Source organism: Periophthalmus magnuspinnatus, chromosome 10, assembly GCF_009829125.3.
Source record: "Periophthalmus magnuspinnatus isolate fPerMag1 chromosome 10, fPerMag1.2.pri, whole genome shotgun sequence".
Taxonomy (NCBI): domain Eukaryota; kingdom Metazoa; phylum Chordata; class Actinopteri; order Gobiiformes; family Gobiidae; genus Periophthalmus; species Periophthalmus magnuspinnatus.
In genome coordinates, this window is record NC_047135.1 from 21,147,257 (window position 1) to 21,170,225 (window position 22,969).

General features: G+C 38.6%; 1 protein-coding gene across 1 annotated transcript in view; it reads right to left on the reverse strand.

Moving 5' to 3' along the window:
- Positions 1-3,395: 3,395 nt before the first annotated feature.
- LOC117377329 (F-BAR and double SH3 domains protein 1-like) overlaps positions 3,396-22,969 on the reverse strand; it is a 36,830-nt gene continuing 17,256 nt past the window's right edge. The window contains exons 14-19 of the mRNA XM_055224681.1: positions 11,788-11,907; positions 11,329-11,412; positions 10,825-10,969; positions 6,386-6,486; positions 5,872-5,982; positions 3,396-3,608 (exon numbers count right to left, since the gene is read on the reverse strand). Coding sequence (XP_055080656.1) covers positions 3,396-3,608; positions 5,872-5,982; positions 6,386-6,486; positions 10,825-10,969; positions 11,329-11,412; positions 11,788-11,907 — 774 coding nt within the window. The remainder of the gene's footprint in view (positions 3,609-5,871; positions 5,983-6,385; positions 6,487-10,824; positions 10,970-11,328; positions 11,413-11,787; positions 11,908-22,969) is intronic.

A 22,969-nucleotide genomic window follows, 5' to 3' on the forward strand; every position in this document is an offset into this window, starting at 1 on the left:
CTAATAATGATGTAACAGTGCGCCCGGTTACGCACTGTTTTGTAACAGTTTTACGTTTTAAACATGACGGACAAAACAAAGGAAGTACGCGACCTAGGACACTGTGGATGTTTGTACAAGTTAAACTAGAGGCATCTCGGACCCGGATGAACCGAGTGAAGATCTCATGGTGGACTCAGGAGCAGAGGACCTTATGTTTTGATGGACTGGATGCTGTTCCTGATAGGTAAGCGTGGTTTATTCTGCTATTGACTTAATTGTGGGTCAAATATATCATGTGTAATCATTAGGGTTGGTCCTAGCGGGACTCGATCCTCCAACCTCTAACCACTGAGCCACTGTAGCAGACTGAGCGTCACACTGTACAATCATGTACAGTGTGTTCTTAGTTTCCAGTGTGTGTTTGTTCACTGTTTGCAGTGTGTGGTTTGTAAGTATATATTTATTTTGACCCATACCACTCGTTTTGACTATATTTTATATACAAATACACATTATATATTGTGTTTTGATATGATATGTAAATGTACAGTAATAGAGCAGCTGTGCAGATACAGATTCCTCTCAGTGTGTATTGGTCATTGACTGTTACTAGTTTATGAGTTGTAAAAATCAAATGATCATGTCATATACTGAAAAAGAGTTACTGGACTGTCTCCCAGACACAGTAGGACAATCTCAGTGCACAGCAAAAGCTTCACACAATGGCTTATACTCATAATACAAGTCAGAGCTTTATCATAAAAATGTGTGTTTTCACCATTGGAGTTTACAGTTGGTTTGGTTTGGTTGGAAGCTCATGTTTTGCCATAGTTAAAATGAAATATTTATACTTCCAATAGCATTAACATACTACACAGGTCATGAGCGAGATTTTTGTCATTTTCATTGTATAAGTGGCTAAAGCACTTAATTAAAAGTCTTATAACAGAAATGTAAATGTGGTAATTTGATTCTTTTAATAAACCATTTAACTTGGATGGATGCGATGCAGCATGACCACAGTGTGCACGTCTGATGTTGCTCACAGTGGTCCATGGGACCGCTCAGGGAGTTTGTGTGTTTGCTCAGACTCGTGAAAAATTAGAGGGAACATTGGCTCTGAGGTCTAATTCTTTAACATAATTGAAAACATATTCAACTGGAAACTTAAATTAGATGACAAAGACTTGGTTTACACAACAAATATAGATTTGATTTTAATTAATATTAATAATAATGTTATTATCATTATCATCATTATCATCATTATTATTATTATTTATTTATTTATTTATTTATTTATTTATTTATTTATTTATTTATTTATTTATTTATTTATTTATTTATTTATTTATTTATTTATTCATTCATTTATTTATTTATTTATTTATTTGAATAGCAAAGTCATCTGTCCATAGAGTATGGATTTCTGGACTTTTTACCCAAAAGTGTGCATATTTATTGGGATTACACAAGCAGGAAATATGTTTTTTTTTTTTCTTTTTTCCTTTGGATTTTAATGGAAACAAGGGCAAAATGAAGAAATGACTGGAGTGGGGAAATTCTGTGGCGACTGATTTTACTCTTTACTCTCTACTCTTAATAATCAAAATTACATTTTGAATGGAAACAACTACTGTAGCAAATCACAAAGGCTGCAATTTTAGAAATACAATAACAACAAAACAACAAAATATTATTTCTCATTCTAGTTTAGATCTGTTCTGAAATGTGATTCTTGCGTAAAGAGTGAATGCATTTTTTATTTTTTTTTATGAGAAAAAAAATCACAATTACACTTTATAATTGTTTTGTTTTTTTATGTTTATAATGACACTGTAACTCAATTCTACCCTAGTGTAAATATGATTGTGACAAAGTTTATGAAAACCAAAGTTTATGAAAGTGGCGATATCCTTTGGGTGGGAGGTGGCGGTGGTGCCCGACACTGTGAAAAACAACAGTTCTTGTTAGAATTAATGAGGGGACATGTAATGAGAAATACATTTTTGATCATGTTATCATGGTTTCCCCTCATCATAACTTTACTCAGATGTATTTTGAGCGATTCCGGCTCCATTAAAATTGGAAACCGGTCTAGATTTCCAAAAATTGCAAAAGTGAGGAGTAAACAAGAATGAACATGCCATTAACTGGCATCAAAGAACTCAAAATCAGTTTTCATAATAATGATAATAGTGGTGGACACTGGCTTATATATATCTGAAAGGAACTACACTGAACTAACACACCTATTGTTTACAGTTTCTATTTGTTGGCTAGGTCTGTTGTGCTACACTAAGTGTGAACTGTGCCTGAGTCATATTTAGCATAATCATTTAGGCCCCTAATGGGGCTTGAGATGGAGATGTACGGCGAACTGGGGTCCTGAAGATCTCTCTCTCTCGTGATGGTGTCGGTACATTTTCTTATGGAGTGGCTGTTTAGTTTCTCAAATGTAACACTCACTGCACTGGATGAAGCAGACCAACCAGTGGCTCCACCCAGTGTAGTAGATGGAGCACATGTCAGGAGAAGTAAAAAAAATATATTATGGCTCAACCCTAAAATGTTCAGAGAGTCAGTCATATTGGGGTTTAACCAGTTATTTAAGCAATTAGGCTATTAAACAGGGCCACAAAATACCATGACCACAACTCCACCAGTGTGGAACAGGGATGCAAAGAAGGCAGGGCGAAAGCACTCTCTGGAGAATTTGTCATCCTGGGTGGATGACAACAAGTGACCCTGTCAGTTGTCATTTCTATTGGTTATTACCCAACTCAGTGCTCTAACATCTGCATTTACAATAGAATACACATTAGAAAGGCTATTTAACTCAATCAGAAGAAATTAAAATCAGGTACAGGCCCTTTGATGAAACAAGTGTGAATGAGTCATTACAACTCATGTTTTGATAAAGGGATAACAGCATAACACGTTTAAAAGCTCCAGAAAAGTCAGTTTTGGCAAGTCAATGTGTCCTATAAAAGCTGATAAAGTGCAGTTTCCCTTGGCACTTTGGAGGAAATGCCACTAAATCAAACATGCATGAATCAATTAAAATATAATGAGGGAAAACCATTACTGTTAAAGTTCATAAAAGTGGAGTTTGCGTGTATGTCAGATGTCAGACTCACTGGTCTCAGTCGAGAGGCGGACAGACTTGGTGGACTGCTGCTGTCAGGATCTAAACAAAGGCAGAAGAGTTGATGGTCACACAGGAGTGGAGGAACTCACTGTATTTACATGCAAGGTGCGCTATCTAGTAATTTAGCAGGCATCAGAGTATGTACTGGCTTCTCCAGATGTGTTATTTGGATCTTTGAGCTTCAAACTATGACACCTCAATAGTAGTTCACGGGTTTACATGCATTTTGATCAAATGATTTATATTGGAGTAGGGCAGTTATCTAGTATCCCTGGCGTACATGTAAACATGGTATGCGTACCTGAACAATACAGCACTTACTGATGTGTAGGTCAGGCTGCTCTGGTGGATCTGGTGTGTGCTGTATGTTTTCCACTCCACTAGGAGGAGTATAGGCAGCGACTACACTTGGCTCTGCGCTCAGTGGGAGCGAGACAGGGGGGGAACTGGAGGACACCGTGGAAGTGGGTAAAGGCTGAGGGGCCAAAAGGACATGTTATTTGTGAGACCTTCTAAATAACATAAATAATAGTGTTTTGTTTCATTCTCGCACAATACAGGAAACTGTGCGTATTATTTCTGCAAAACTGACACGTAAATGAGAGTACACAGCAGGTACAAAAGTATGCACAGTGTGCCTCTGATGCTGCTCCTATAATACTGGAGTAGCTCACAATAATAGATTAAATATAACTAAGAATGATTAAGTTAGTAACCTAAATTTAAAAAAAATACAAGTCTAATTAAAAAGGCTTTATGGAGAGATTTATGGAGTATCATTAAACCATCAGATATTTAACAGGTGTATATAAAGAGCTGATTCTGAAAGATGTTGAGGTAAAGGGGGTCCCTCATACACCAGGTGGACCCTTCGCTGTAGGCTCTCAGGACTTAAAAAGGACAGTAGAACTGGTAAATATAATTATATGAACCAGACAGCTGTTAAACGTTCCCCTTTAGTGGAATATGTGTGACAGTCAAACCCACAGCTTCTCATTTAACTTAATTGCATTTTCTGAGTCTTAAATTTTGCCCTATTTTGCATATTCCTTAGGTCTCCTGTGTTAAATTTGTGCTGTGGTCTTTCAGAGATGCAAACCAAAAGTGCATCTGATTTTTGCGTCTCTTTATTGTGCGTTATCCATTTTTTAAATGCTTAATAAATCTGACCCATACTATTAAAAAAAAAAAAAAAGTATTACAATCACAACTAAACCTGTGTTGCAAGTGCCTTAACCTGCAGATAGAGGACACATAAAAGTTTTTTTTTTTTTTTTTTTTTTATCATTCTCAGTATATGGACAGGCCATGGCTCCTGTGAAAGCTCAGAACCTCCAGAATTCACTCACCTGCAGAGGCTGCACTAGCACTGATTAATGATTGGGTGCAAAGGCTGGAGTTTAGGTAGTGACTATTCAGATTTCAACATAGAAACTGACAACCCAAATGAGAAACTCATGTAAGACTCATTCTGCTTTCTGATTGGATCATTGTCTCAAAAAACTTGACCATCATATCTAATGTTTTTGTAATTAAATAAATCAACATGGGGTGCCTTGGGGTCCCACCGGAGGAGCTGGAGGACGTGTCCGGGTGAGGGAAGTCTGGGAGTCCCTGCTTAGACTGCTGCCCCCGCGACCCGGCCCCGGATGAGCGGAAGAAAAATGGATGGATGGATGGATGGATGGATAAATCAACATCACAATTGTTATGAGTAAAACTATATTCAATATTCAATATTGACATGTTTGCTTTGTATCTGGGGACAGTTATGTCATATATATATATATATATATATATATATATATATATATATATATATATATATATATATATATATATATATATATATAATATGGACATTTAAAATATAAGTCTTTCATACTATTCCTTTAGGTCCATTTCCTTTGCTTTTCTGCCCCTCATTGCATATGTCAGAAAGTGCTATTCTGATAATTTCAGAGTTCAATGTTCAGTTACGGTTTTAGCCTTGCATACTGCTTTTCGATAGTGACTCCACTTCCTATAATTTATCACCACTCTTCTGTGCATTAAAAGCATTTATCTTAACGATTGAACCACATTTCACAAATAATAACAGAGTTTTAATATGCATCTGAACTACAAGTTCAATGCTCTGATCTTTTAAACACTTTAGAGTCTCAGAGCGAGTCCCTTAACTGTAGACAGGAAACAGCTGATGCGAGGTATACTTTCAGCTTTTAGCTTGTGGTGCACAGTTTCTCTGCTGGTATATCCTGCTCCAGTCTTTGTGCTCAGAGATTAAAATTTTCATATGATTCTCCTTGTGTCTGCGTTCTGCACTTTTTGTCACATATTTAAAAATAGTTTAAGACTTAAAAAGTGAATGTGTGGCGGCCTTTACAGTTGCTCCAGTAGGTGGTTTAGTGAATCAATGCATTGTCCATCCTTATCAAAACAAATGGCTGCTTATGAGGAAAAAAGAAAGGACAAAAATATCACTACGGACTGAAAAGCATAACAGATTTCCGCAGAATCAATGAGGAAAGCACTAAATTATGGTAATCTGAGGCGAGGGAGAGGGAGTGGTGACTAGATAGGGAGGGAGTGGTGACCAGATTGATATCAATCTGTGCATATATAATTTTGGATGTACTTATTTATTTACTTATTTATTTTGTTAAATTCAAGAGACTGATAATTCTAAACTTTGAAAAGCCCCAGTGTTTTCCCCAATTCCAGTACACCAGACCCACCTCCTGCTCCTCGCCCTCCTCCTCTGTTTCATCCTCCAGGAGCTCCACCACCAGAGACGGGAACAGTCCCACGTGTCCCTCTAACGCCCCCTTCCAGAAACCATCATCCACCTCAACACAGCACAACATCAAGAACTGCACATACACTTAAACAGAGGCAATGGGTTGCATACATGTGAAATCACAACATTATAGAATCCCTATGGTTTAAAACGGTCAAGAACAAGACAGGTCAGAATTCTATGGCAAAATTTGCTGTTTAACTGTCAGATTGCAGAATTGTTGACCTGGTTTATCTTTGTAATTACTGGACCTATCTGTCTATATTTATATTACTCAACTCCAAAGACGTGATTGTTTAAGCCTTAAGTCTGAAAGGCAAGTTTGTGAAGCCAATTCCTAATAAATATTGATAAGGTTCAGTGAATCTCTCATAGAGTATAGACCCCTGTCCTCCATCGGAATGATATTATCAAAGTCTAGAAAGTGAACACAACCTATAAGCATGGAGTACCTCTCCGTGTTTACAGCGGATAAGGTGGATGAGTGCCCCCTCCTGAAATGACAGCTCCTCTGCACTTTGTGCTTGGTAGGAGTAAAGAGCTCTGGCCAATCCTAAGAAATACAAATGAAAAGAAATAAATTACAAAATGATACAAAGCCAGAAGCAAACTAGGCACATGCATACAGTCCTACAAACCACTAGAGGGACCCAAAGACAAGTGTTCTCTGGAGACAAATAATGTGCAAAAACTACTACTACTACTGCAGTTGTTTTCAATCATTTTGATACAGTTCTTTACTTAAACTGACTTTTACAAGACAGTTCACACAAACAGAATTTATTTTTTTTCTGAACAAAATGTTATCTCAGCAAAATGCAGTTTTTCATTCAAAACTTAACCATCAAAACTCTTAGACTGTGGTAATGTGTTCTCTGTGCTCTGTCACTAATTTGACGATGCAGCTCTGAAGCCTTAGTCCTGCTCTCAGTGACCACAGAATCACTGCTTTTAAAAACTGTGCTTTTTGTCTTAAACCTGTCAGTATTTTATTATGTTTGTAAAATAAATATTTTAACAATGAATATACACACTGCTAAATGAACACAATACATCTCTAACATGTTAGTGCCATATAAACCACCTCACACTCTGAGCACTTCAGGGACCGCCCTCCTGCTGGTGCCCAGAGTCAGGACTAAACATGAGGAATTAGTGTTTTAGTTTTATGCAGCTAAAACCTGGAACAATCTTCCTGAATATGTGAGACAGGCCTCTACTTTGACAATGTTTAAATCCAGACTCAAAAATAGTTTAGCTGTGCATATGACTGAAAGTCTGCACTCTTCTTCTTTAATTTTATGATGATTATTTATGTTTTGATTTGTTGTATTGTGATTTTAATGTCTCTTATTCTGTAAAGCACCTTGAATTACTTTGTGTATGAATTGTGCTATATAAATAAACTTGCCTTGGCTTGAGGACTAGACTTAGCAGTATTTGAGCAAAAATACTGAAGAAAAAAAACCCCTCTGTATTATTTCAGTTAAGTAAAATTTGACAAGACACTGGATATATACGGCATGTAGGATGTTTATATAGAGGCCTACTCACACAGTCTATTTGTCCTGTCTGCAGGGACACATCTCCCTTTTTGCTGTTCTGCTTGAGTTTCTATATTGTGTGTGACAGGGTTTAGGCCAAACTCTTCTATGATGAGTGAACAGGCTGTAGTTTTGACCAAAAACATGGTCATGTATGTTTGTGAATGAGAGCTGTTCAGTGATCTGATCACTTGTGGCCCTGTTCAGCTACAGGTTTGAAATCGCAGGATCAAATTGTTTTTAAAAATGTACTAAAACAATAAAAAAAAATGTAATATTTTGTTAGCAGTCCATCTGTAGTGTTTTTATATTAGATTTTTGAGATGTAAGTAATTCAAGGGCCTATGCCTGATGTTTCTCTGTATTTCTCGCTCCAGTACAAAAATAGTGGCTTGCAAAAGTATTCATCCACCTGGAACTTTTTCACATATTGTCACGTCACAACCACACATTTAAATACATTTTCTTAGCATTTTATGTGAATGAGCAACACATAATGGCAAACAAGTGTGAAGTGGAAGGGAGTATTTTATAAGATTTCCATTTTTTTTTTTTTTTTTGTAAAAAACTGAAAAGTATTAAGTCCCTTTTTCTTGAATGCAACTAATTGCTTTTAGAAGTTACCTGATGTTTTTTGGAAAGATTGAATGCTGACCTAATGACTAAAAAGAGTCCACCTGTGTGCAATCTTAGTATAGTCTCAGTTTAAGTGCAGCTGTGCTGTGAAAGGCACAGAAGTTTGTTAAGAGAGTATTGGGGAGCAAACCACAAAATCAAGTCAGATGAGCACACCAAACAGGTTAGAGAAAAAGTTGTGGTGAAGTTTAAACCAGGGCTTGGATCTAAAAACATTTCCCAGGCATTGAATATCTCAAGGAGCACTGTTCAATCCATCACAAGGAAATGGAAAGAGTATGGCACAGCTGCAAACCTACCAAGACATGGTCGTCCACCAAAACTTACAGAACGAACAAGAAGAGCACTCATCAGAGATGCAGCCAGGAGGCCCATGGTGACTCTGGAAGAGCTGCAGAGATCCACAGCTCAGGTGAGGGAATCTGTTCACAGGACAACTATTAGTCGTGCACTAAACAAATCTGGTCTTTATGGAAGAGTGGCGAGAAGAAAGCCATTGTTGAAAACCATCCATAAGAAGTTTCGTTTACAGTGTCCAAGGAGGACACAGCAAACCAAAATCAAACTTTTTGGCCTAAAAGCAAAATGTTACATGTGAAGGAAAACTAACACTGCAGATCACTCTGAACCCCACCATCCCCAATGTCAAACACAGTGGTGGCAGCATCATGCTGTGGGGGTACTTTTCTTCAGCTGGAACAGGGAAGCAGGGAGTTGATTGGAAGATGGATGGAGCTAAATACAGGGCAATTTTGGAAGAAAACCTGTTGGAGTCTGCAAAAGACTTGAGACTGGAGCGGAGGTTCACCTGCCAGCAGGACAACAATCCTAAACATAAAGCCAAAGTGACAAAGGAATGATTTAAAGCAAAACATATTCATGTGTTAGAATGGCCCAGTCAAAGTCCGGACCTAAATACAACTGGAGACTTGCAACAGATGCAAGATCTGAAAACTGCAGTTCACAAAGGGTCTCCATCAAATCTGACAGAGCAAAAATGGGCAAAAATTTCAGCCTGTAGGTGTGCAAAGCTGGTGGAGACATACCCCTAAAGACTTGCAGCTGTAATTGCAGCAAAATCGGTTCCACAAAGTATTGACATAGGGGGGGCTGAATACTTTTGCACACTGCACTTTTCAGTTTTGTATTTTTTTCTTCTTTTTCTTTCTACTTCACATTTATGTACCATTTTGTATTACTTATTCACATAAAATGCAAATTCTAAAATATTTAAATTTGTGGTTGTGACTTGACAAAATTTGAAAAAGTTCCAGAGGGATGAATACTTTTGCAAGCCACTGTATAAGCAGCTCTTGAGGTCAAAATTGATCCTTCCAGGAGTGACCTGTTTAGAATTGTTGCGCACACAGCCAGGTACTTATATTAGCATTCTTTCCCATTCATTTTAACAGGACAGCAAATTAAAAACATTAATTTTGCCATTTGTAGACAGTGCAAACATATGGTTGTTGTGTATGTTTTTTTATGTATGTTTTTGAGTAACAACGTTAATCTCTAACTTCAATTTTGAAAGTTTACTTATGTTTGCAGGTTTTGTGGTACTTGATGAAACTAAAATAAAAATGTCAAACCGATGCATTATCATCCAGTGTAATGTTAGACTTAAATATTTATTACGTCGTTGTTAAAATGTATGCAAACTTCGGTGTTAATCGCTCATGTTCATAATCTACGCAAAACAGTGCTACACATGATGATGTCTTCTACCGAGGCTCTGGAGTTACTCACTTGTGGTCGAGTCAAGCAAAACAGCCCTGTTTTTTTATATCTCACATATATTTTATATCTTGTATATATTTGGAGGCTAACGATAACTCTCACATTAAAAATGCATTGACGCTAACATATGGAAGAGTACCAGCTAATGCAAAGCAGCATTCTGTTTACAAATGCTGGAAGGGTCTATATATCCACTATGCACTGTCTACATGTAATTATAAAGCGTTTTACTAAAAAAATTTGAAAAGAACTTATAGACCCATCGCTGTGAATACTGAGGATGCTCAGAAAGTGAGGAATAATTTTGGACCACTGCAAACCAAAACAGTTCAGTTTTTCACACTTTCAAGACAGACAAGTCTGGCACAGTGCCTTTGTGGAATAATACTTTTGCAGATATCCGTCAGAAGAGAACAACACTGTATAAAATGTATATTTAAGGGACTACTGATAGACTGCTTGAATATCTCACTTGTTTCTTAAACTATGATACAAGAAATTTCATAGTCATGATAGTCTAAAAATGGTCTGCACTAGTACTGAAATGTGACAAAAAAAGCTTTTGGTTATTTTGTTTCCCAAAAATTGAATACATTTCAAAGACAAACTGGATACATTGATGCCACTAATGCATTTTAATAACCTGGGGATAGACATTTATAGTCACATATGTAACTGTTTTTAATGTTTCAAACTGACCTATCCATTTATTTGTTTTGTTAGTTTTGTTTCATTGGGCTCTCCCTGTATAAATAAAAATAAATAAAGTGGCTCCCACAATTGTAGACTTTTCCCTGTAAAAGGTGCAGTTGAGGATACCTCAATACCCTTTCAAATGTATCCTCACGTGTTTTGATAATCAGTTGCAAACATGCATAGGCAAGATAAAACAAACAAACAAACAAAACATAATATGTTTAAAAGAAAGCAAAAGCAAGCAAAAGAAAGAGCTAGTGAGTACACAGTTGTACCTGGACTGGACTGGGACTCCCTGAGGCTGGTGGAGGAAGTGGAACTGAAAGAGGCAACCTGGGGTATGGTGTCCTCTGCTGGTAAACACAGGAACTGCACATAATGCTCTGGCACATAGCCCACCTGCCCACACGAGTTGCACACCTGACAGACAGGATTACAGCAGACATATACAGATATTGAACTGTTAAATTGACACTTTAAAGCAAATCATACCCATGGCTCTGCGGCCATGGGTCTATAATACGACATGCCTGTTCTGTCAAAGGTCAGATTTTGAAGGGTTTCTTCTTTATGTTCACAATATGAACTTTTTAGACTTTTTAAATCCTCAATGCTCCTAGAAGTTACCTTTGAAAAAACTAGCCACTGTGTATTCTGGATCCCAGGTATGAGTAGCACTTAAGAACTATGAAAACAAGTATACTCAGTGGCCTCATGACTGAATCAAGTGTGTGAGACCAACTAATCAGCATGGTGGCATCAGACTTTTTCTTCTGCACCTTTAACCAGTCCTCCATGTCTCCATCGTCTAGCACCTGGAGCTCCTCCCCCTCCATCACGGACAGCTCATCTGACTGACAGGCCTGCACAACAGAACCAAACCAGAGCACTTTTATTATGAGGATGCCCAATATGGAACCTTTCAGCTGACACTGATATGTCTGATATGATTGCTGCTGTGACCGAATATATATATATATATATTTTGCAATAGTTTAAAACCTATGGGAAGGCCAACACATTTAAGTAATGCTGAAAAAAAAAAAAAAATATATATATATATATATATATATATATATACACACACATATATACATTTGCATTATTTTCATGACCATAATAAGCAACATAAAAATAAACAACAAACAAACATTCTAAAAATGGTTCTCTGTTGTTTAGTTTTATTAGCAGGGTAGCAGATATGACATACAAGAAGGTAATTCCATATAGCTTGTTACCTGGTAGCTGTAGAGGACCCTGCAGGATGAGGGACAAACGCACAGAGCAGCAGAGGGGTCTACAAAAATTGCCCCCTCCTCCTCAAACTCCTCCAGGTCTGCCAACTCAAAGTCTTCCTCCTACAAACACACACACACACATATATATATATATATATATATATATACACACACACACACACACACACACAGCTACAGGTCACGGTGCTGTTTGGTGACATAATATGTACCACACTCAATATGGACCAAACTACATGTTGACAAGCTACAAAGCTTCTGTGGGAATGTCCTATGGACAGATGAAACAAAAACTGAACTTTTTGCCAAGGCACATCAGCTCTATGTTAGCAGACTGAAAAATGAAGCATATCAAGAAAAGAACACTGTCCCTACTGTGAAACATGGAGGAGGCTCTGTTATGTTCTGGGCTGCTTTGCTGCATCTGGCACTGGGTGTCTTGAATCTGTGCAGGGATTCTAGAGAGAAATGTGCTGGCCAGTTTCAGAAAGCTTGGTCTCAGTCGCAGGTCATGGGTCTTGCAACAGGACAATGACCCTAAACACATAACCAAAAACACGCAAGAATGGCTAAGAGGAAAACATTGGACTATTCTAAAGTGGCCTTCTATGAGCCCTGACCTAAATCCTATTGAGCATCTTTGGAAGGAGCTGGAACATGCCGTCTGGAAAAGGCACCCTTCAAACTTGAGACATCTGGAGCAGTTTGCTCATGAGGAGTGGGCCAAAATACCTGCTGAGAGGTGCAGAAGTGTCATTGACAGTTACAGGAATTGTTTGATTGCAGTGATTGCCTCAAAAGGTTGAGCAACAAAATATTAAGCTAAGGGTACCATCATTTTTGTTCAGGCCTTGTTTATTTTTTTAAATAATTCTATTGAAGCATGGTTGAAAAGCAATGTCTTGCTTTCATTAGTTAAATTTCATAGAATTTTTATTTATCATTACTTCTGTCAGATTCAGGTTATTTCTGTGATCATTGTGAGTTTTTCTTTCATTAACCAAAGGGTACCAACAATTTTGTCCACCTGTGTATATATATCAGATGTCCAAACAATGTCTGCATCAGGGGTTGGGGAACCAGAGTACCTTGATGAGAAATGGGCTACTGGAACAAGGTGGAGATGGGCGAGATGCAAGAACAAGGCTCTTTTGGAATGCTACTACTCCAGTGACCCGAGTCAGAGGGGTAACATGAACAGGATGTGGGAAAAATGGGTACTTCGAATCCCACAATCCAAGCTTACAGCTAAGCAACTAGTAGCTCAATGTTCCAACATCCACAAACAGCAGCTGCTATCACAACTTGATGAGGTACAACAAAAAATATGCTACGGCAAGGGGAAGCCAGGACGCCAGGTCAGAGGAGAGTTAACATCAACTCCTCAAATGGAGATTGGGTACGAAGCCCCAATAAGTATTACGCTGAGTGAGGCAGCGACTGACCTAAAAGATAAGATAGGAATCTTGGAAGGTGTTAAATGAGATCCTCAGCCGCACACCAAAACCTTCAGTCCTTCCGGACACGGTGGTGCAGAATGAACTAAATGGAAATACTAACTTATCTAATATCTTTAATAATTACTTTGCCTCTGTTGGTAAACAACTTTTTAAAAATATATGTCAACTAGGGGGTGCCCACTATGAGCATTATCTTCAGGGCTCCTATTCAAACTCACTCTTTTTCAAACCTACCTGTAAAGTAGAAGTGATCCACATCATAAACAAGCTAAAGTCTTCTTATACTACTGGTGCTGATAACATCTGTAGCATAATCATTAAAGCCATAGTAAATGAAATTGCTGAGCCTCTTGCCTACACTATCAATCTTTCATTAGCACAAGGCATTGTGCCAAAATTAACCAAGATGGCAAAAATAATACCCATATACAAGTCTGGGGATAAAAATGACACTCAAAATTATAGACCTACATCCATCCTGCCAACTTTCTCTAAAGTATTAGAAGGAGTAGTATACTCCAGACTTGTAGAATATTTGGATAAGTATAACATATTAGTACCCTCACAATATGGCTTTAGGAAAAACAGCACCACATGTATGGCTATTTTAGATCTTGTTGAGAAAATTAACGATGCTTTTGAAAAAGGAGAGTATGGTATTGGGGTGTTTCTAGATCTTTCAAAGGCATTTGATACTATAGATCATGAAACTCTTCTTGGTAAATTGATGCACTATGGTGTCAGAGGAGTAGCACTCCAGTGGTTTAGAAGTTTTATCTATGGAAGAGAGCAATATGTGCATGTTGAGGAACAAAATTCAGACACAAAAATCATTGAGACAGGAGTCCCACAAGGATCCATTATGGGGCCACTCTTATTTATTATTTATATAAATGATTTTGTCTTTTGTTCCAACAACATTCACAAAGTACTATTTGCTGATGACACGAATCTGTTTATATCACATAAAAACCTGGATCAGTTAGGGAAACTTCTAAATGAACATCTCGTAAAGGTAAATACTTGGTTCAAATGCAACAATCTGTCTTTAAATATTAACAAAACCTCCTTTATTGTCTTCCTGCCAAACAGACATAAATCCTGTGATGAGGACATATGCATAAAAATAGACGGCCAAGTTATCCAACAAGTTGATTCCACTAAATTCTTAGGAGTGTATATTGATAAATCTTTAAATTTCAAAAAAACACATTAATGAGCTGGTTAAAAAATTATCCAAAATTGTTGGCCTACTGTTTAAAATAAGACATGTACTTCCATCAGAAGCACTGCTGACACTGTATAGATCCTTGTTTGAGACGCACCTGAATTATTGCAATGTGATATGGTACAACACCTATCCCACTTACACTGCTAAACTCCAGATATTAAAAAAAAGCCATAAGGGCGATCACCTGGTCCTTGTCAAACTCCCCAACAAATCCACTCTTCCACAGATATGGTCTTCTAAAGCTATGTGAAAGTAACATATATCATAATACTTGTACAATGTACAGTGTGGTTCACAAACTAAACAGTCGATTGTGTGACCTTATCCCACTGCAATCATCCTCTCAACAGCACAACACAAGGAAAAAATGTATTTTAAAAGGAAATTAAAATGTACCAGCTTTAGTGTCTGCTATAGAGGTCCACAAATATGGAATGAATTAAGCATTGACATTAAACAGTATCCCTCATTACATATATTTAAAAGAAATCTGAAATGCAAACTACTGGGAAGCTATAGTGCCTGACTTACTTAGTGCGGCTCAAGTTCTGCGTGCATTGGATCTTCTCTCTGCTCATTTGTGTGTATATATATGGTTGGTTATATATATATATATATATATATATATATATATATATATATATATATATATATATATATATATATATATATATATATATATATATATATAGGGCAAAGTAAAAAGAAAAGGAATACTTGCCAAGCCATCATGGGTGTTTCGCACAGGGTGATGGACCCCATTACATAAGCTTTACAGCTTCTTGGGGGTTCCATGTTTTTCACAGGGTCAACTGGGAATAGGTGAACGATATACACTTCCATATGTAGCATATAAACGCAGAATTGTAGATGAGTATGTTGCTACGTGTGTGTATGTATGTGCCTTACTAAACTTTGACCATTGTGAAAAATAAATTGAATTGAATTGAATAATGGCCTGAATGAACACAAGGCAACCCGTAAGGCCAACCTGCACACTGCCTGAATTGATTACAAGAAAGCTTATGACTCAATGCCACACACGGATCACTGGATACCTGGAGCTGTACAGCATCAACAAGACTCTAATAGCAAACTCGATGAGGTTGGCAAGCCATTTGCACAAGTGACCATCAAATGTGGCATATACCAAGGAGATGCACTGTCCCCACTGCTATTCTACATAAGTCTAAAGCCCCTCAGCCAAATCATCATCAACAACACTGGCTATGGATACCGACTCAGGAATGGGGCCACCATTAGTCACCTCCTCTACATGGATGACATCAAGCTGTATGCTAAGAATGAGCAAGACATCGACTCACTGATCCACACCACCAGGATCTACAGCACAGACAATGGAATGTCATTTGAGCTTCAGAAGTGTAGCCGATTGGTGACAAAGAGAAGGAAGCTAGTCCACACAGAAGGGGTCTTCCTCCCAGAAGGAACAAGACCTCCTTAAATATTTCAATCTTTGTTATATTGCAGCCATTATCTAAAATCATTTAAGTTAATTTTTTGACAGCTAAAATAACAAAGGAGTGTGTTTCTTTGTGTGCATAGGGTCATTGTCTTGTTCGAAGGTGAACCTTCGGCCCAGTCTGAGGTCCTGAGCACTCTGGAGAAGGTTTTCATCCAGGATATCCCTGTACTCGGCCGCATTCATCTTTCCTTCAATTGCAACCAGTTGTCCTGTGCCTGCAGTTGAAAAACACCCCCACAGTATGATGCTTCCACCACCATGCTTCACTGTTGGGACTGTATTGGACAGGTGATGAGAAGTGCCTGGTTTTCTCCACACAAAACGCTTAGAATTAAGACCAAAAAGTTCTATCTTGGTCTCATCAGACCAGAGAATCTTATTGCTCACCATCTTGGAGTCTTTCGGGTGTTTTTTTTTTTTTAGCAAACTAGCACATGGAGTTTTAGCAAACTCCATGTGGGCTTTCATGTGTCTTGCACTGAAAAAAGGCTTCCGTCGGGCCACTCTGACATAAAGCCCCGACTGGTGAAGGGCTGCAGGGATGGTTGACTTTCTAGAACTTTCTCCCATCTCCCGACTGCATCTCTGGAGCTTAGCCACAGTGATCTTTGGGTTCTTCTTTACTTCTCTCACCAAGGCTCTTCTCCCCCGATTGCTCAGTTTAGCTGGACAGCCAGCTCTAGGAAGGGTTCTGGTTGTCCCAAACATCTTCCATTTAAGGAATATGGAGGCCACTGTGCTCTTAGGAACCTTAAATGCAGCAGAATTTTTTTTGTAACCTTGGCCAGATCTGTGCCTTGCCACAATTCCTTCTCTGGGCTCTTCAGGCAGTTCCTTTGACCTCATGATTCTCATTTGCTCTGGCATGCACTGTGAGTCTAATCAGTATAATCAAACACAGCTGGACTCAAATGAAGGTGGAGAACCATCTCAAGGATGATCAGAAGAAATGGACAGTACCCAAGTTAAATATATGAGCGTCACAGCAAAGGGTTTGAACTTGATGTTGCAGTTCAGCATTAATATGTGCAGTAAAGGTTTCCAGATCTTGAATTTTGATTTTAATCCAGTGGGTGTCGAATGTATTGAAAGCAACTGGACTAAAATTCAAGCCCACACACACCAACCAATACCTGCTTTTCGATTCAAACCATTCACTGCAGTACAAACTCTGAGTTATTCACAAACTACAACACACGGCCCAAGTGGTGGGTGTCTGGTAATGTGAAGATCTGACAGAAGCACACCCGTCGATTTCCTCTTCTAATGCCGTGAACCAGAGAACCAGAAAGAGTGTTTAGTGCATCCGGTGATGCAGACCGGTACCTTGCCTTGACTGAGATGAAAGTCAAGAGAACCAAGACTGAATTACAATCCACAGCCAAACAGACTGAGGACAACAATTGTGTTTTTCACAACCTGTCAGTTTCCTTTCCCAAGGATGCAAACTTTGAGGATTCATCTTTAAAGATGGACACCTTCAGTTCTAGTCTGGTCAACAATCTGAAGGATATTCAGAGAGAAAATGTGGGATTGAGGAAAAGGCCATATTCTCTGTTGGTTTCCAAGGAAGAGGCAAACTGTTAGTTAGTTAGTTGCTTAGTTGTGAGGACAACCAAGAAAAGGAAGACCATCCACAGTTAGAGTGAAGAAAAACCTGGGAGAAAAGTGAACAGCAGGCTTGTCAGAACTAAAAATAAGCTGTTTGGGACTGTATTTCTCTGGAGGAAGGCTGTGGTCAAATGGACTTTAGGCCAACAGTGCCATTTTTTTTTAATTTCTTTTTTAAAATTTAACCTTTATTTAACCAGGAAGGTCCCATTGAGATTAAAAACCTCTTTTTCAAGGGAGTCCTGGCCAAGAGGCAGCACATTACAAAAACAAGTACATACAAACAAACAATGTTAAAATTGCATAGGTCATGAAAAACAGTTGCGCATAATCGAGGCAGTCTGTAAGGCTTTGAGTTTAGTTTTAAAAACATTTAAGGACAACAGTTCAGTCAGTTTCCAGTCTTTCTGCAGCAAGTTCCAAGTAAAAGGTGCAGAGTGAACAAAGGCTTTCTTCCCCAGCTCTGTGCGGGCAAAAGGAACAGACAGCAACAACTGATCATTTGATCGCAAGGAGTAAGAGCCACTATTTTTCCTTGTGATCAAAGTACAAATATAAGGAGGCAGCAATCCAAGTATGGCTTTGTAAATAAAAGTGTACCAATGCCCCTGCCTTCTAGTGGTCAGAGAGGGCCATTCTACTCTTAAGTATAAGTCACAGTGATGGGTCATAGATCTACAGTTGGTAATAAACCTCAGGGAAGCATGATACATAGTGTCCAACATTAGAAGACATGAAGAAGAAGCATTCATATACAGAATGTCACCATAATCCAGCACAGATAAAAAGGTTGCAGTGACAAGACGCCTTTTTACTGCAAAAGAAAAACACTGTTTATTACGGAAGTAAAAACCAAGTTTAAGTCTCAGTTTCTTTACAAGTTTTTCTATGTGTGGTTTAAAGGTGAGGGAGTCATCAATCCAGACACCAAGGTATTTATATTCATGAACCACCTCTATGACATTTCCTTCAAGGGTGGACACCACCGGAATAGGCTCAGGGACCTTCTTAGAGTTTGAAAACAACATTAGCTTAGTCTTGTCAGCATTAAGAACTAGTTTTAGCTGAATAAGTGAGTGTTGAAGAGCAACAAAAGCTTTCTGTAGGGATTCAATGGCCTGAGCAAGCGATGATCCATAACAGTAAATAACTGTGTCATCAGCATAAAAATGCAAATTTGCGTCAGAGACATTTTGACCCAAATCATTGATGTACAAAATACACAGAAGGGGACCCAAAACTGAGCCCTGTGGCACCCCCTTGTGGACAGTAACAAACTTAGAACAAACACCTTCATGTTTAATGCATTGGGTTCTGTCATTCAGGTAATTTGAGAACCACGCTACTGCATGCTCTGACAATCCAAGGCTGAATAGTCTATTTTTTAAGACAGCATGATCAACAGTGTCAAAAGCTTTTGAGAGGTCAATAAAGAGTGACGCACAGTACTGTTTCTTATCCAGTGCCACAATAATGTCATTTATCACTTTCATAGTAGCAGTGTTAGTACTGTGTTTTTTTCTGAAGTCTGACTGAAATTTGGAAACTATATCATTAGAGTACAAAAACTCTTTCAACTGGTCACAAACTAGAGATTCCAGAATTTTGGATAAAACACACAGATTTGATATTGGCCTATAATTAGTCAGCACCGATGGATCACCTCCTTTTAATAAAGGCAGAACAAAAGCTGATTTCCAAACTGATGGAATTTCTTTGGTTTTGATTGAAAGATTAAAAAGAATTGAGAGTGGTTCTGCAATAAAATCTGCTGCCAGCTTCAAAAAATAAGGTTCCATCAAGTCTGGTCCAGGAGGTTTTCTATGATCCAAAGCCTTTAGAGCTTTATGCACTTCATGAACAGTAAAAGGTACAAAGTTAAAACAGTTTCCAGAAAACGTAGGGAATTCTGGGCAAGAGTTTGTTAAAGAAGTTCCTGCAGAGTCAAACAAGAAACCTGCTGATAAAAAATGCTCATTAAAGCAATTCAAGATTTCAATTTTATCATAAATTGAGACTGAATCTTTTACAACAAATTTAGGAAGTGCTTGACCAGGAGATAGAGGAGATGGGGTATTGAGTCACTCTGTGTCTCAAGAAACTGATCCCAACTCTTCTCTGATCAACTGTCTCCATGGGTGTCGGTAGTTTTATTACTAACACTAGTAGTTCAAACACATTCATACAGGTAATGGAGGAAGAAGTGTCTATCTCAAAATCCACAATTGGCACTGCTGTTGGCAGAAATTAACCAACCTTCCGGTTAGTGGGGAAGAGTCTACAAATTGTCAGCTCAGTACTGGACACCTATACAATGGGATGCTCTGTCTTAACCAGAGGCAGAATGGTAGTTAATGTTTAGACTCTATTTTTGACTCTGTTATAAAGTCATGTCTTCATTTATTCAAATAGGACACATTATAACATGATTTAAAGCTAAAAACTATTTTTGTTGTATTCAACTTTCAACTTTATTATTGTCTCAAGAGGAAATTGATCTGCACCAATATCAGACTTACACGAAACACACAATACAACACAATCATAGTCTTGATCACATCTTAAGCTCAGGCTTGAAGCTGAAGAAGTACATTCCCTTTAAAAATAGGCAAACAATGCTCAAGAATATGTGAAATGAAAACCGCATTTCATAAGCACTGATCCAAGCTGTAAGAAAGCATTCAGTGTGGTTATGGCTTCACAGATAAAGGATGTCGTAGCTCTTTCAAAAATCATTAACAGATCGGCCTATTTCTGAGACAATTTTAGCTCACACAATTGATGCATATTATTTATTTATATTACTGAACAGTGAACATAATAATAATGATAATGTAGACTATCTAGATACATATATAGGAAAAGATGGTGCAATGTACCTTCCATTACATTTAAAATGTATATTCACTAATAATATTCATTTAACACTGCTAATGAGTCTCTTATCCCCTCGAACATTAGTTGTGATGACTTTCTTCACTTCTTTGATTACAAAATCACAACCATTAGAGACAAAATTAACAAAGCTACTCCAAAAATCAGCTCTGAGCAAATCCAGTCTGTAATGCCAATATCCCATATGGACCCTCTAATAATATTAGATAAATTTACTCCTGTTGATGAGGTGGAGATTACCTCAGTCATCATGTCGTCAAAACCATCAACCTGTTTGCTTGACCCTATTCCAATCAGACTCCTCAAAGAAGCCCTCCCCCTAATAATAGATTCCATCCATAACATATTAAATATGTCGTTAGAAAATGGCTACGTTCCTCAGTCCTTTAAGTATGCTGTGATTAAACCCCTTTTGAAAAAACCTAACCTAAATCCTGATGAATTAGTCAACTATAGACCTATCTCTAATCTTCCCTTCCTCTCAAAAATTCTAGAACGAGTTGTGGTGAAACAGCTCTGCCGCCACCTGCAGGACAATAATATATTTGAAAAATTTCAATCTGGATTCAGAGCTCACCACAGCACAGAGACTGCACTGCTTAAAGTAACAAATGATTTACTACTAGCTGCTGATAACGGGCTGGCTTCAGTCCTGGTCCTACTGGACCTCAGTGCAGCGTTTGACACCATTGATCACAACATTCTACTGCAGAGGTTAGAATGTGACACTGGAATCAGAGGGACCGCCCTCAAATGGTTTAAATCCTATCTATCAGATAGGTACCAGTTTGTTAGTATAAACCAGAGCACCTCTCCCTGTTCTAAAGTAGCCTGTGGTGTTCCACAAGGATCTGTGCTTGGTCCAATCCTATTTACTCTGTATATGTTGCCATTGGGTAACATTATCAGAAAACATGGCATTAATTTTCACTGCTACGCTGATGACACTCAGCTGTACTTATCAATGAAACCAAATCAGACTGATCAAATAGATAAACTCAGTGCCTGTGTGAAGGACATCAAAACCTGGATGACCTTGAATTACCTGCTCTTAAATCCTGAAAAAACAGAGGTCATTGTCGTTGGTCCCAAAGGTCAAAGAGATTCTCTGTCAGACCAGATATTCTCACTCGACAATGTGAATATAGCTTCTAGCCCTACTGTAAAAAATCTTGGAGTCCTATTTGATCAAAATCTCTCATTCACAGCCCATATAAACCTAGCTTGTAAAACCGCATACTTTCACCTGCGAAATATAACTAAAATTAGAAATATTTTACCTAAAAACGATGCTGAAAAACTCATCCATGCATTTGTTACTTCCAGACTTGATTACTGTAATTCCCTGCTTGCCGCCTGCCCCAAAAGTACTATAAGGAGCCTCCAGTTGGTCCAAAATGCAGCGGCCAGAGTCCTAACAGGAACTAAAAGAAGAGACCACATCAGTCCTGTACTAAAATATCTGCACTGGCTTCCTGTCGAGCTTAGAATCAAATTCAAAGTCCTCCTCCTGACATACAAAGCCCTAAACGGTATGGCCCCATCCTATCTGCAAGATGCTATTGTCCCGTACCAGCCAAACAGAGCACTCCGCTCTCAGAATGCAGGACTATTAGTGGTTCCTAGAGTGTCCAAAAGTACAGTGGGAGGGAGAGCATTCAGTTACCAAGCTCCTGTGCTATGGAATCAACTCCCTGCTGATGTTAAACAGGCCCCCACAGTCTCTGTATTTAAAGACCAGGCTTAAAACCTTCCTCTTCGGTATAGCGTATGACCAGGTTACTTAGTGAGGGAGTTAGGGTTATTAAAACCCGGGATAAGATAAGCTGCAGTAGGAGTAACTAGCTGGGGGAAGTATGGCAACCTGAGCACTATCCTCTACTTTGCCCTATTTTCTCATCAGCAATGCTATTCACATGTTGTCCCCTGTCCCACTCCCCCTGTGGAGTGTATCTCTTTCAGATGCCCCGATGACAGTTGGACCTCCTCCTTGCCTGGCTCTCCTCCTCCTCGCCCGGCTCTCCTCCTCCTCGTCTGGTCTCCTGGCCGATTTCTTATGTTGTCTGATTTTTCCTGTTGTGTCTGATTTTTCCTGTTGTGTCTGATTTTTCTTGTTGTGTCTGATTCTTCCTGTTGTTTTGTTTTTTGTGTCTTGGCGGCACGGTGACTGAGTGCCATCACTCATGTCTCACAGCAAGAAGGTTGGTTCGATCCCCGGGTCACCAGGCCTTTCTGTGTGGAGTTTTTCATGTTTCTCCCCGTGTCTGGATGGGTTTCCTCCGGGTACTCCGGTTTCCCCCATCAACCAAAACATGAACGCCCTTCGAGACAACTGTTGTTGTGATTTTGGGCGTTACAAAAATAAATGAATTGAATTGAATTGAATATTATTGCTCAGGCAACTTAAATTGTATTCATGTTTGAGTGCCACCACAGAAAATGAATTGGCCCTTGCCCTATTAAAAAAATGGCCCTTGCCCT